The 13,981-nt window shown below is 45.2% G+C and overlaps 1 protein-coding gene across 12 annotated transcripts in view; it reads right to left on the reverse strand.

The window, feature by feature from the left end:
• The window catches only part of Ect2l (epithelial cell transforming 2 like), an 88,621-nt gene that overhangs the window by 19,796 nt on the left and 54,844 nt on the right, over nucleotides 1-13,981 (reverse strand). For all 12 annotated transcript variants that reach the window (XR_001234967.1, XM_013516622.1, XM_013516618.1 and 9 more), the window contains 4 exons: nucleotides 9,382-9,474; nucleotides 7,841-8,023; nucleotides 5,432-5,535; nucleotides 3,958-4,080 (listed from right to left, as the gene is read on the reverse strand). Coding sequence is in view for 11 of the 12 variants with exons in the window: in XM_013516622.1 (XP_013372076.1) it covers nucleotides 3,958-4,080; nucleotides 5,432-5,535; nucleotides 7,841-8,023; nucleotides 9,382-9,474 (503 nt within the window). In the remaining variant the exon portion in view is untranslated. The remainder of the gene's footprint in view (nucleotides 1-3,957; nucleotides 4,081-5,431; nucleotides 5,536-7,840; nucleotides 8,024-9,381; nucleotides 9,475-13,981) is intronic.

The following is a 13,981-nucleotide window of genomic DNA, read 5'->3' on the forward strand; positions in this document are numbered from 1 at the left end:
ACCATTGATAATTTCCTACCACTTTTGTCTGTAACTCACTATTATTTGTCTATTTGTTTTCCTGAGAAACTTTCTTGAAGATACCAATATGTAAAACAACAACCATTGATAACTTCCTACCACTTTGTCTGTAATTCAGTAAGCCCCCAGTATTACTATGTTATCCTTATTTTATTCTTTAAAAGAAAAAGAAAGAAACAGGTCACCAGGCTGTGGCCCAGCTGGGAGGCAGTGGAATCTTTAGCAGGTGGGGCTTACAGCAGGAAGTGAAGTCATGGGGGCGTGGCCTGCCTTGAAGGGGTTGCAGACCCTGTTCTCTTTCTCCCTTTGCTTCCTGGCCTGGAGGAGGTAAGCAGCTTCTTCTCCTCACCGAGGGCTCTAACGCAGCCAAGCCACGTGATCAAGGACGGAACCTGCCGAAACCATGAGCCAAAGTGACCCTTTCCTCCTTTAAGTCTATTTTCTCAGATACTTGGTCTCCCAGTAATGGAACGCGGACACATAACCTACTACACGTTCCCACCTCGGCATCTGCACATCAAAATTCAGGCGCTGGCCCCTCCCTCACCACAAAACTGCGTGCTTCATTTCTGAGTCAGTGGCAGCTACTTTTTAAAACATAAATTCTTCCTTGGGGATAGGAAATTGATTTGGCATAGTAATTATACTGGGATCTAAAAAAATGCAGACTTCTCTCTTTCTATATTATACATTGTTGACAATTGTTAGGATTTTTATATTAAGGTGCCACACTATTATTTTGTTTTTAGGGATGAATTCAGAAGCAGTAACAGGGGCCACACACTGCAAATTTAAAAGAAAGTAATTATTTGGGATTTATGGACTTCTGCCCTCCTCATCTCCAGGATGTATAAGAAACAAGCTCACAGGGCTGCGCTTTGGTCACAAGGTAGGAACTGTCCTCCTGTAGGGTGGAGAACAGACAGACACTGCATTCTCTAGAGTCACTCAGGCCTTGGCTGACGTTTTTCCTAGAAGATACTGTGCTGCCTGGCTCAGAGGCAGAAGTGGTTGTGAAAACGAGATGACTGGAAGAGCTCAGAAGTGGTGATGATCCTGGCTGTGACCCCCTCACCGTGGGTTCACAGTGTCAGGGTGGACACTACAGGCACAGAAAACCCTGCAAGCAGCAAGGTGATAGATGACCGAGATTTTATATATATATATTCTCTTATATTTGTGGATGTGATACACAAGGTCCTAGGGGAAGATCTTAAGAACAGTCATCTCAGAGAAATTATTATTTCCACTCCCATGGCTGTGGGTTTATGTTCTCTTCTGAGCAAATATCCAGTTTTAAAAATAAACCTCAAGGTGTAGAGAAAGTCAACTACTCTATTTTGTTCTATTTTATTCTTCTTTGTCTTTTTGAGACAGGGTGCTGCTATGCAGTTCAGGCTGGCCTTGAACTCACTTTGTAGCCCAGATTGGCTTCAAACTAACAGCCATCCTCTTGCCTCAGCCTCCAGAGTGCTGGGAGTACAGGCATGCACCATCACACCTGGCCTCTATTTTGTTCCAATTCAATACCTATGTTTAATCTGTGGTTCTTCCTCTAAAGAGACCCCAGATTTTTTTGTGGGGTGAGTATTCAATAATAAAAACCAAATAAAAATCTATCACATATTATTTCTAATGCGATTTCTTTTTTAAAAAAAAATACCAAAGAAGCTGCTAGGTGTAAGGGTGTCACACATTTCTGTAGTTTTATTCCAGGCAGGTGATGTAACAGCAACAGGCTGATTTCCAAAAGTGAAACAACTCTAAACCCAACCTTCATGGCTGCTTTTATTAACAAGATTAGATGTTTAAATCCATAGCATTTTGGCAAGACTAGATTTCAGTGTGGATTTTATTTGGCAGAAGAAATCTAAGAAAGTCAAAGAAAGCTGGGTGGGGTGGTGTACGCTTTTAATCCTAACCTTGAATTCAAGAGGCTGAGGCAAGAGGATCACTTCAAATTCAAGGCCAACTACATAGCCAGACCCTGTTGAGAGAGAAGGGGGAGGGGGAGAAAAAAAGAGAAAGAAATAAAAAAGAAAGGAAGGAAGGAAGGAACAAAGGAAGGAATGAAGGAAGGAAGGGAGGAAAGAAGGAAGAAAAAACCAAGAATGAAGACAGGGTGCTCCTGGTGACCATTCCTTTAGCTGTCAGAGATTTGGAAAATGGTTCTCCCCAGTAATTAGGTCTTTAAAATGTGAGAGGAGCCACTCAGAAGAGAAAACACATTGTCCCTATTGCCTTCTTCAAGGTTCTGCTTCACTGAAGCGTGCATTGGGGTTGATGCTGAGTTGAAGGCTTGAGGGGCAGCTTCCCCCTTAGGGATGGGAGTGGCTCAAAAGGCTCCAGTGACATTCCCCGGAGTCGGGATCCCCTGGACATGGTCAGGATTGGGAAGAGGCTGGATCCCCTGGATATGGTCAGGATTAGGAAGAGGCTGGAACACGTGGGGTGCTTGCATGTGGCGCATTCTTGTTTATGAACCGAGGGAGAAGGAGCACAAGTAGAGGCCTGGGTGCCCTTCTGTAAAGGCAGAAGGATGGGTGGAGACAACACCTACCCTCTGTGGAGAAAAAGTCCCCAGAACCTCAGAGATGGTGGCTACCATGACATAGCAAAAGAAGTAGCCTCTGAGAGGCAGGAAAAGAAATCTGGATGAAACGCTGGTGTCAATGTCCCCACCTAGCTTGTGCGTTGTCACTCAGCGTATATCACACCACATCGTCTTCTGTGCATGGGTCTCCACCAGCCACAGGCAGGGACTGTGTCCTACTTAGCTATCTATTCTTGGGGCCCAGCACAGGCCCTTGCCTGTGGTTAGCTCCTGTATACCTTGGGGAGTTGAGCTGAGAAGATGGGGGTCCCCATCTGCTTGAGAGTTTCCTGAAAAGACAGACTTAGGAGAGTGGCCACCAGAAGCAAGGCTCCAGCCTACAAAGGCCTTCGAGGCCCTGCGTGTGTTTCTGAAGACTCCTTTCAGGGAGACGCTTGGTGTTGGGAAGACTGAAGAGGAGGGAGGCTTCCAACAACTGCGGACACCAGGCCCGTGTCCTCCTTGTCTGCCTCATCCTGCTGTCTCCAGTGCAGCACTAACAAGTCCTTCTGGATTACCAGGCAGAGAGGGTAACAGGTGATGCGCCTGCTCGGGCACTCACAAGCCTGCTGTAGTAAAACAGTCTAAATGGCGAGTTTGCGTCAGGGGCACGAGGTATCCCAAGCCTTAGGACATCAAGATAGGCAAGTTTTCTATGAGCATAAGCTGGTTCTGAGGGACTTTTCGCCCTATGTAGAAATCAGCTCTGTGAATGACAGTGCAGTGTTCAGTGTTTCCTGAATCTTGATTACTTCATGTAACCCCAGAATGCATGGCTGCTGAGTATGGTACTAGCAAGATTCCTTTCTGCCTGGAGCACTAGCTTCAGCACTACTTTTTTTCCTTTGATAAATTTGAATGTCACTTAAGGGGAAAAGAAAACAACTATTCTTAGTTTCACCAAACAGAAAAAAGGAAGGAAGATGAAAGAGGAGAGAGTGAGAATGAAAGGAAGAGAAAAGAAAGGAAGGAAAAAAGGAAGGGTGGGGCGAGGGAAAGAAAGAACGAAAGGTGTCCTAGACTGCAAACTTTTTAAAAAGTCAAATTATCACAGAACTCAGCTGAGAAGTGGCAAGCCTTGACCCATAGTATGAATTTTCAACTCTTCCTCAAAACTAACTTATTCAGGTCACTGTGGTACAGTTTATGCTCTGAAATGGCATAAATGTTCCTCATGGTACCACAAAACACCTTTATTAATCATAGTCCCTGAAAACGAAGTTCTTAGGAGAAATACCATGTTGAGCACTTTCCAGGAGAAGCTGGCATCATGAGTTACCAATTTCTGCACCCGTGTGCCCACTACACAGTGAAGCAAAGCAATGGCATAGACATAGCCTCACCTTCCTGAATGAACCGAGTGTCTCTTCAGAGTCACATGTTGTCAGAGGAACACTCCCTTCCCAGTCTTTACTCTTTTTACTTGTCTTCAGCAGAAAATTTGACAAGAACTCCAGGGGTTTGTCCTGAAAAATGCATCCCCCCCCCCCAAAAAAAAACTATTTAAAACATTCATCTGGAATTCAGGTCACCAAAGGAACAGCAGGAAAGAAAATACATTTCTGGAACATTTCCCACTTTCTGCCTAACTAACTTATATGTTCAGAAAGCAATGTAATTACTACTCCTCAGCCAAGGGAATTCTCCAGTGAACCCCATATTCTAGTCACCACGGAAGCTCCAGGCTCTCAGCTTGTCACAATCCACTTAGGACACCAAGGTCTGTGGGAGGGCCGCCTAGATCTTCAGACCCAAGGTGCCCGGAAGAATCCCCTGGCCTGGGGAGGAAGTGGGACAGCAGGGCTCCTGCCGGCTCCGGGCCCTGGGTGAGGGACCCTGTGTGGAATTGCTAGAGTCACCCGAGGCTCCGATTTGCTTCCCTCTTGGGTTTGAGTCAAAACTCCATCAGGCCTTGATCTTCCTACACCAAATAGGTTGAGCCAGACTGTGGTGCTTTTAGGCCTCAGGGTCGACCCTGTGCACACCCGCACTCATTTCATCCCCAGCGCTCTCCAGGGCTTCACGGGCTGCCATGCTTGGGGCAGAGCCCTGCTGAGCTGCGTCCCTCGCAGCTGAGCCGACCCAGGAGGCCAGGGGAAGGCAGAGCGATAGGGAGAAGGGGACAGGGCGAAGGGAGCCCACCTGCGATGGTCCTGCGTGGTGGGTGGAGGTGGTGAGAGTCTTTCCTGAAAGCAAAGACCTCATTCAGCCAGGAGACTGCCCACTCCCCAAACAGCAAGCGGAGGGCCCCACCCTCTCTGGTCCCGGCGGGGACAGTGAGGGTCTTCTGCAGCACGGCCTGGCTTTTCAGGGAGAATAGCCAAGATTTGCTTCTAACAGTAATGTCTCTTTCGGCTCCCCCACCTCTGTTCCCAAACTGTCTGTTTGCTTATTTCTGTCCTTTTGCGCTTTCTTTCTCATCCTCTCTCCTCCGGGGCCCCTTGGCCCTTCATCTTTTTATATCTGGTTTCACACGTTTTAGTTTTTCCCTCATAATCCCTGCTGCTCTCACGGTGGAACAATATGTATATGAAATATGAAACCATAGGCATGTTTTTTAAAGAAGTCACTTCTGATCAACATTCAGCACAAGACAGGAAATGGCGCAAATGTAAAAAACTGTGAACAGTCCTGAAGATTTTCCTGATTTTCTAGGACCCACAATCTCTCAGGGGCTGTTTTTACAAATGGATGCAATTTCTCTAAGGAATTGAGCCCTCAGATAAACTGGTAGTAAGAAGAAATGATAAACCCAAACTAAGAATGTATTTCAGAGTCGAGATATTTCTGGTGTGCCTTCTTCAATGAGACACTTACAGAATGTTCTTTTGACAGCTCTGCCAGTCCATCTGCCAGAGCTTGTGCAGTATCGTGGTTACTCAGAACGTCGGCCATGCTCATGGAGTCAAACATGATTTGCCCTGGAAATATATGGCCACAGGCCCTGCAATTAATTTATATAACACATGTGATCGAAAGCAAAATAGCTCAGTCCTCCTAGTTTAGTGGACAAAAAATTGCAAAGAATGGGAGTGAAATTTTTATTATGTCATGAAGTCTTTATCATGCCCTAAGTTTATTTTCCATTATCTTTTGGGAAAGAAAGTGAACCTGTCATAGTCCTACTATGATAAAATACAAAATGAGCCAAAGGGATTTAAGTGCTGGGCACATACAGTGTACCCACCCTGGCAAAGCTGATCTTGAACCAAATCTGTAAATTGAACAAGAAGAAGAGAACACATCAAAAGAGAACCTTATAAATTTAAGTGTTATATTCTCATTCCTGCCAAGATTTGTTTCTCAATTTCTTTTACCTTTGTGCCCAAAATATAAATATTTTAAGTCCTTGGGAAGTAACAGATAGACAGACACCTCTTAAATTTTTTATGTTTTGAATGACATACTTCTATTTGAAAATTAATTTTTGCCACTGACTTCTCATTGCCTAAATATATCATAAAAAAACTTTCCATCTTTGCCAGGAGTGGTGGCACACATCTGTAATCCCAGCACTGAGAAGGCTGAGGCAGGAGGATCACAATGAGTTTGAGATCAGATTGGGCTACATAGTGAGTTCAAGGCCAGCCTGACCTTGAGGCTGAGACCCTGAGACCCTGCCTCAAAAAAAAAAAAAAAAAAAACCCAAACAAATAAAAACAACCTTCCATCTTCAAGGGAAGAGAGGAAAGGGGAAGTAAAAAGAATTAAGATGTGTTTTATACATGTACCAACTCTCCATGCTGAATATAATCATTATGTGCTACAAATGTGTTTAAAAAAATTAAAAGCAACTGTAATTTCCATCTTTAGAAAGTCAACTTTTCTTCTTTTTGGACTAGTCTTCAATATCTATGAAAGCATCAAGAGAAATAATGTCTCCCTGTTTATCGCTTCATAATTATTTCAAAAATATTGGGAGAACACCTCCTAAATGTGGTAGAGGAGGCGGTACTTGAAAATTAGAGGACAAATTCTTATGTCAGAGGCTTCATGGAAAGAGATGCAGGACATTTACTGATGCTTAAGACCGCTGTGTGTGTTACTGCTCCTGTGTAGACAGGAACTAAGTAAACAGACACTTAGCAAAAAGCAGGGCAGGGGAAGGGGAGGGAAGAGGACTAGATCTTTGAGGATGGGTGACAGGTGTCTTAGTCAGATGGAAAGCACTAGGAGCGATAGACAGGGAAGATCAAGCTGTTTGCCCTGATGCTGAACAAATACTTCTTAAAAACGAGCTAATGCAGAAGATTCAAAGGTGAGACGTTACGTTGTCCCCCAAATCTACTGTGACAATTCCATCGTGGGAAGAAGGGCTGAACTGCGATGCCGGCACCTAACTTTTAGAGCAAATCGCAATGGACAAAAAGACTCAGATCTCTGGCTCAGCAAACACCGAACTCCGCCTAGGCCAAGCCGGCCAACATAGGAGTTAAGATAATTATAAAACTGGAATCAGTGTCAGCATTGTGATCGCGAATATATTTGTTCTCGGTGGGCATTCACTATACAAGTATTTGAAAAAAATGAGAAAAAGGGGATAAAATTTTACTGAAATAAAAGGAAAGGAGGGAAAAGTAAAAAAAAAATGAGAGAAGAAGGAAAAAATGGAAACAAAACTTTTGTAAATGGGGAGGCAAGGAAGGGTTGAAGGGAGGGTAGGGGAACAGGAAAAAAACAAGTTATGTCCTGTACGGGTACACATTCCCTGCGATGAATGTGATCACTAAAATGTACCAATAAAATCTTAAAAGTTAAAACACAAATAAATACATTTTTAAAAATTTCACTGAAAATATTCAACAGTTAAATTTTACTTGTGCTAATCCTAATCTTCTATTTTCTCTGGATAGGAAAAAACTTCGACTGCAACACGATTGTAATCTCAGTGCCCTGGGAGGCTGAAGCAGGAGGATCACAAGTTCAAGCCCAGTCTAGACAAGTTAGTGCCATAGTAAGACCCAGTCTCAAATGTTTTTTAAAAAGGGCTGGGGGTGCGACTCGGGGCAAAGGTCCTGGGTTCAGATGCCGGTACAACAAAATAAAATAAAATCATTTTAAGAAGAGGGAATAGGGGCTGGGGATTTAGCTCAGTGGCAAAGCGACTCAAGATCGTGAGTTCGATTCCCCGTCCCGGAAGAAAAACGAAAAACAAAAAAAAAAAAAAAAAAGAAGAGAGAATAAACTTCGTAACTAACGTGCAGCAGAAGTAGCCAGCGTTCTTACCAACCATCCTGGCGCTGATGCCCGTCTGCAGTTCCTTCAGCAGCGGACCGAGCTGCTTCCTCACTGGCTTCAGGGCGTCTTCCAGGAGCTCAGCCCAGCGGGCCCAGGTCTGCAGCTTGGGTTCGCTGAAGTACACAGAAGGCGGATCCCCGACTCCCGGCGGTCCCAGCCACTCACTGAGAACTGACAGGATTTTTTTCCTTTTATCATCAGCGGCTTGAACTCAGATGAAAGAAGTCTACTCTTTGTTTAAAGCACAACCACAACTCAACTGTATTCCTGCTGGGTTTCTCAGCCTTTCTCATTTGAAGACTAAGATGAAACAGCCACAACAGAGGGACACAAGAAACTCACAGAGGACACCACGAATCCCTTCCAATGCCTGTCCTTTAACAGACAAGGTGGACACATTCCGCTTGAAATTAGAAAATAAAGCACTGCCGCCCTGCGCCTTGGGAAGCAGAGTCCTGATCTGAGTAAGAACAGAGAGCAGTTTCTTCCCACCCAACAAGTACGAAGGCACAAGGAAGATTCCACTCGCGCTCCCGTCTCTCCACGAGGAGCACGGACGGAGGTCGTGTCTGCTTCGCTTCCCCTGACTGTCATCGACAGCGGCGTGGACAGTCTTACAGAGTGCAAATGGGAAGAAAGGGAAAGGGGGAGGAAGAGGAAGACGGGGAAGCCGAGGAGGAGAAGGAGAAGAGAACCCGTCCACGCTGCGAACAACAGTGCCCAGGCCGCCCCGCAGGCCCCGAGGCCGACCCCTCTCCGCAGGCCCTGTGCTAGCCTGGGGACGTGCTATTTATGCAGTAACTGTCCCCAGTGACTTTGGCTTCAACACTGCATGAAGCCAGCGTGCTCTGTGTCATATTTACATGGACTGTCTTCCCTCCAAAGTCTGACTCTCACCCCACCTCCCCAGTCTCGAAAGGGCCTTAGCATTTGGGAAAGAGAGGCAATGCTTTACAGCATTTCTCCATCGGCCCATTCCCTGTTTGACAGGAAGCAAACAAATTTTAAAAAGAAAATGATTCTTGTTACCGTAGCAGAGCAGGACGGTTTCCTTGTGGCTCAGGATGTTACATTTTGATCCAGTATTTGCCGTTTTTGTAGTTCAGTGAGTGCTTACTCTCGGGGGAATCCCCTCTCGTTTCTCTTCTGGTAATGCTACCCAATGGGTTGTAGGCAGGACCTCCCTCCCGCTCCTTGCACTGCCATTCACTTTCCCAAATAAACCGCAGTGACTAGGTTTGGCCAGGGGCAGCTTCTCTGTGTGTGTATTATCTCTCCGCATCAGCAGCCTACATCTTTGCTTGCCTCTTAAAGATGACGTTTTCAACAGAGTTGTTCTAAGCGATGGTTTGAAGCAAAATATTTGCAAAAAGTAAGCCTCTTCAAGCAAGCACCCCAGTGTATGAAACGGCGCAGTTTGGGAAGCGCTGGCATTCCCCGAGAAGGCGGCCACCAACACTGGCCATACAGTACGACTCCGGTCCTCGGTTCTCAGGGCCCTGGGCTCGGGGCAGCTGGTGCACACTTACTGTGTTGGTAGGAGCCGGTGGCGATCCCCGCGGGGGCGGTAAAGAGCGTGCCCGTGAGCTGAGACAGCTGAGAAAGGGCTTCCACGCCGGCCTCTGCGCAGTCAAGAACACTTGCATCAGTCTACTCACAGGCTTCTCAGGTGCTGATAAACACACAGCACTAAGGGACAGGCAGCGGCTGGCCGGGGAGGGCCATCGCAGACCTCTCCCCCACCGGCACTCCAAGCCCTTCCCAGCAGTGCACCTCTGAACCCCGAACATCTTCTTCATGAGGACCCAAGAAGAGGGCAGAGACAGGGTCACGGGGTGGGCCTCCTGCTTATTTTCAAACTTGGAATATTCGGCCCAACGGCACAGAAAAGTCGACATATGTTTTCTAAAATAATCTAACTCACAGGAGAATTTTTATTGCAGGACAGACTGAAGACAGGTAGAAGGAGGGTGGCATGCAGTGGCCAAAACACTGTGCAGTGATTTCTGCCCTTCTTCAGTGGCATAGCATGTAGGCTGGATCACTGAGTTCAGGGCATCAGTCACTCCGGGAATGAGACTAAGGTGAGGGACACATGTATTTTAATTCTTTGTGGTCCCAGAATAAATACTTACTTCAGATTGCATCAGCTCACTTCTTGGAACAAGCTGGTAGGTAGTGAAAGGTTTGGATGCCTCTCACAATTACCTAATGTTTTCACTGACAAAGAAACCAAGTAGAGTCTGAAGGTCGACCTTTTTAGTCCATTGATTTAGTCAACTGATTTCAGCGAAAGTGCAAATGAGATTCACTGAGAAGTGAACACTCAATTTTTTGTTTGTTTTCTGTTGAGACAGGGTCTTTATAGTCCAGGCTGACCTTGAACCTACTATGGAGTTCAGCCTGGTCTCAAACTCATGGCGATTCTCCTGTCTCAGCCTCCCAAGTGCTGGGATTACAGGCGTGCACCTCCACGCCAGGCAGAAAGAGCAATTTTTACAAAGAACAATGCTGGAAAAATTGGGTGTCTATATGTAAAAAAAAAATTTAAACCTTTGTTGATATCTTATATTCTATTAAAAGAAATGAAACAAATGGATCACGCACCTAAAAGTCAAAACTATAAATCAAATCCTAACGCATAGAAGGAAATCTTTGTGACCTTCGATTAAAGAGCTTTTAGATACAATACCAAAAGCATGATTTCTAAAGAGATAATGATTAACTTAAAAGCCTCTGCTCTTCGAAAGAAACTACTCAGAGATGTAAACTATAAGTCACAGGTGAGGAAAATCCTCATTTTTAAAATGTGAAAAATATTTGAACAGACACTTCACCAGGGAAGACACAGGACAACTCAAATGTGCACGGAAAGATACACGGTCCTTAGGAAACTACAAGTGAAAGCTGCAGTGAAATTCCCCCATGCGTCCCCTTGAACAGCTGCAGCGAGGACCGCTGACCACTCCAGCGTGGCGCATGGGCACCTGGGGTTCTCTGACTTTCCACTAGGAGGGTATGTGTGGTGCAGAATCCAAGGGCAGGGCTTCTTCCTTCGGGGCAGGAGGGAAGACCGAATGAGGGCGAGCCTGGGGTCGGGGGGTGGATTTGCTGGTGCTGGTGTTTCTAAGTGATTCCTGTTGGAGACCACTGCAAAGTGGCTCTGAGCAGGATTTAATATTAACCAACTGGCTTCACGTTTACTTGTGAGCTGTCCGAAGCTTAGGCACCTTGTCTGCAGATGGGCAGTTGATTCATGGTAAATGAACCTCTATGAGTCACTGGTCACTGCTGAGGCCTGTATTGGCTTGTGAAGCTGTGAGGCCTCTAAAGACAAGATAAGGCCGCAGCTGAGGACGTCTGGCTCCAACCCCAATTAACTACAAGGAGACTGCAGCTGCAGGCATCTCACTCCTGCTGTGAAGGCCTTCCTGCAGATAACATAGTTCTCCTAAACTAACATAATGTATTACTTGGAAAAGTCCTGCCCAGATTCTCCGCTTTTCTTGAGTATCCTCCTCCTTTGTAAACCAAATAAATATGCGCCACCCAGAGAAGCCTTTGGCTAAACTCAGAGAATATGGAAGCAGTAAGAGAGTTAGTCCCTCCTGGAGCCCTGAAATCATTGCCATTGTCTCGTTTATTTAAGCTTTCGCCATCCACTCCCTTAGGAGATTGCAGGCCTGATCAGCCCGAAATAACTAAGGGTTATTTAACCCAATAATTCCATGTTCTTAGGAAAGTGAAGGTGAAGTCAAATGCTTAGAGACAAGGGCAGGAAGGACTGGCAGAAGAGGGAAAGGGATGTTGCTGTCTTCTTTAAAGAGAGAAAATGAACAGCGAGGAAACGTGGTCAGACTGCTCAGTGTCACGAGCCCATCGAGAGTGTGTGTCAGCACAGAGACTTCAAAACAGCTGTGTTACTTCTTCCAGCAGACCCGCTGTCCGGTGCAGCAGGCGCAAGCTCTGCAGATGCCCCTGGAAACAGCATGGGCTTTGCTAAAGAGCCGGAGGCAGCCCAGACAAAGGGAGATGAAGAAGCCGAGGCAGGGGGATCGCTGTGAGTTCAAGGCCAGCCTGGGCTACATAGAGAGTTCAAAGCCACTCTGAAGTACACAGCAATATCTTGTCCCAAAAAATAGAAGTTCAAATTATTACAAAGTGATGATGATAGCGTGGGACAGGCAGAATGACAGAGTGAGGAAGTGGAGTGTATGGACAGGAGGGATTCAGGGCAGGAATTGCTGGGTGGGAACCTGTGAGCCCAGGGTCTGGACAGGGGCTGAAGACACACACACTGCAGAGGAGAGTGACACAGCCAGTGGGGATGACAAGCCATGGAGCAATGCTGCGTGCCAGGTGTGGTGGCATATGCTACTCAGGAGGCTGAGGCAGGAGGATTGCTTGAGCCTAGGAATTTGAGACCAGTCTAGGTAACACAGTGAAACTCTACCTAAAAGTAATTAAATTAAAAAAAAAAAGATTTGGAGGCTGAGAATCCAGGGTATCTGATATTTCATCTAGTTGATGAGTATTTCAGGGCTGGTGCCAGGGCCCAGACTGATAGCAGGAAACGTAGTTTTGGTGCCGAAAATTTCACTCTAGACAGCTTTTGTACTCCCTGGTTCTCTATTCTCTCTTCCCTTTGCCCCCATTCTCTCTGCTTTTCAATGCCTTGTTTTCCCAAGGTGGTTGATCCCCAGCACCACCAAAATAAATTTGCTTTGCTCTCCTTCGAAAAATAACATTAGTTCATTCAGAAAATAGAGGCAAACAAAAATTATTTTAAAAGATTAAAAAAAAAGTGAGGTGTGGCGGCACACACCCGTAACCCCAGCACTCGGGAGGCAGAGGCAGGTGGATCGCCGTGAGTTTGAGACCAACCTTGGCTACAGAGTGAGTTCAAAGCCAGTCTGAACTATATTCCAAGACAAAACCAAACCAAAAGAAAAGAAAAGAAAAGAAAATCCTCAGTTATGATCCTATCCAACTACTGCTAACATCTTCACACACTACATCCCCCACCCAAGCCCTCCACTATTCCAACATCACCCTCTGTACCTCACACATACCAGGCTTAAATGATGGGACTAAGCCACCAGTACCCTTTGAAACCTATTCTTTTCTTTTATTTATTTTGGTTTCTTTGAGACAGGGTCTCACTATATAGTTCACGCTGGCTTTGAACTCACTATGTAGCTCAGGCTGGCCTTGAACCCATGGTAATCTGGGATTACAGGCGTGCCCCACCACGCTCAGCTTGTAACCTATTCTTTTAGAGCTGATTTCTAAAGAGTAAATAAGATCCAAAATGTATAATAGGTACTGTCAAATGGGAAGAAATTTCAAAAGGAAAGAGAAACTGGGATGGGGGAATGGAGGAGAACAAAATGAAGGGAAAAGCAAAAAGAAAAAAAACGTATATATATAAGATAGTTGGGACAGTTATAGTAATTTCTCTTGGTTCACTGGGGAGAAGAGTTTGTGCTAATATTGTCTGGACAATTAAATGCCAATGTCTTGTACTCTGAGTAACTAATTTGAAGATAATAAGATGCAATTAACCATTGTTACCCTATCATCTTGTTTTGAAATTTTGTTTTTTGGCTTTTTTCTCTTTAAAATAAAAACTGATTTTTAAATTTGAAAATTTAGAAAATTCAGTGTGTGAATCATTTTGGATCAGGTGTGGGGGCACACGCCTGTAATCCCAGCACTCAGGAGGCTAAGGTTGGGGCTGAGGCAGGAGGATCGTTGTGAGTTCCAGGCCAGCCTGGGCTACAAAGTGAGTTCAAGACCAGCCTGAACTGCATAGTAAGACCTTGTCTCAGACAATATAAAAAAAAAGAAAATTTATAAGTGCATCTAGAAATAGAGGCTGTTAACGTTTTATTCTAATTCCTTCTGGATTTTTCTGTGTATAATTTCTACATGGTTTACATTGTATATGTTTATGTAATAACTTTGTAAAGTTATTTATAAATTCTTGTACGTGATTCTGTCTCCATTTTAACGCCCCTTACCCTTTTCATTTTTTCTCTCCCTTAGTTGAAGCCCACCAAGGGTACATTTGCATGTGTTGAACAGTCCTATGAAACGGGAGGATTGGGGCTGGGGATTTAGCTCAGC

This window comes from Chinchilla lanigera, unplaced genomic scaffold (genome assembly GCF_000276665.1).
Source record: "Chinchilla lanigera isolate Chin_1 unplaced genomic scaffold, ChiLan1.0 scaffold00035, whole genome shotgun sequence".
Lineage (NCBI taxonomy): Eukaryota > Metazoa > Chordata > Mammalia > Rodentia > Chinchillidae > Chinchilla > Chinchilla lanigera.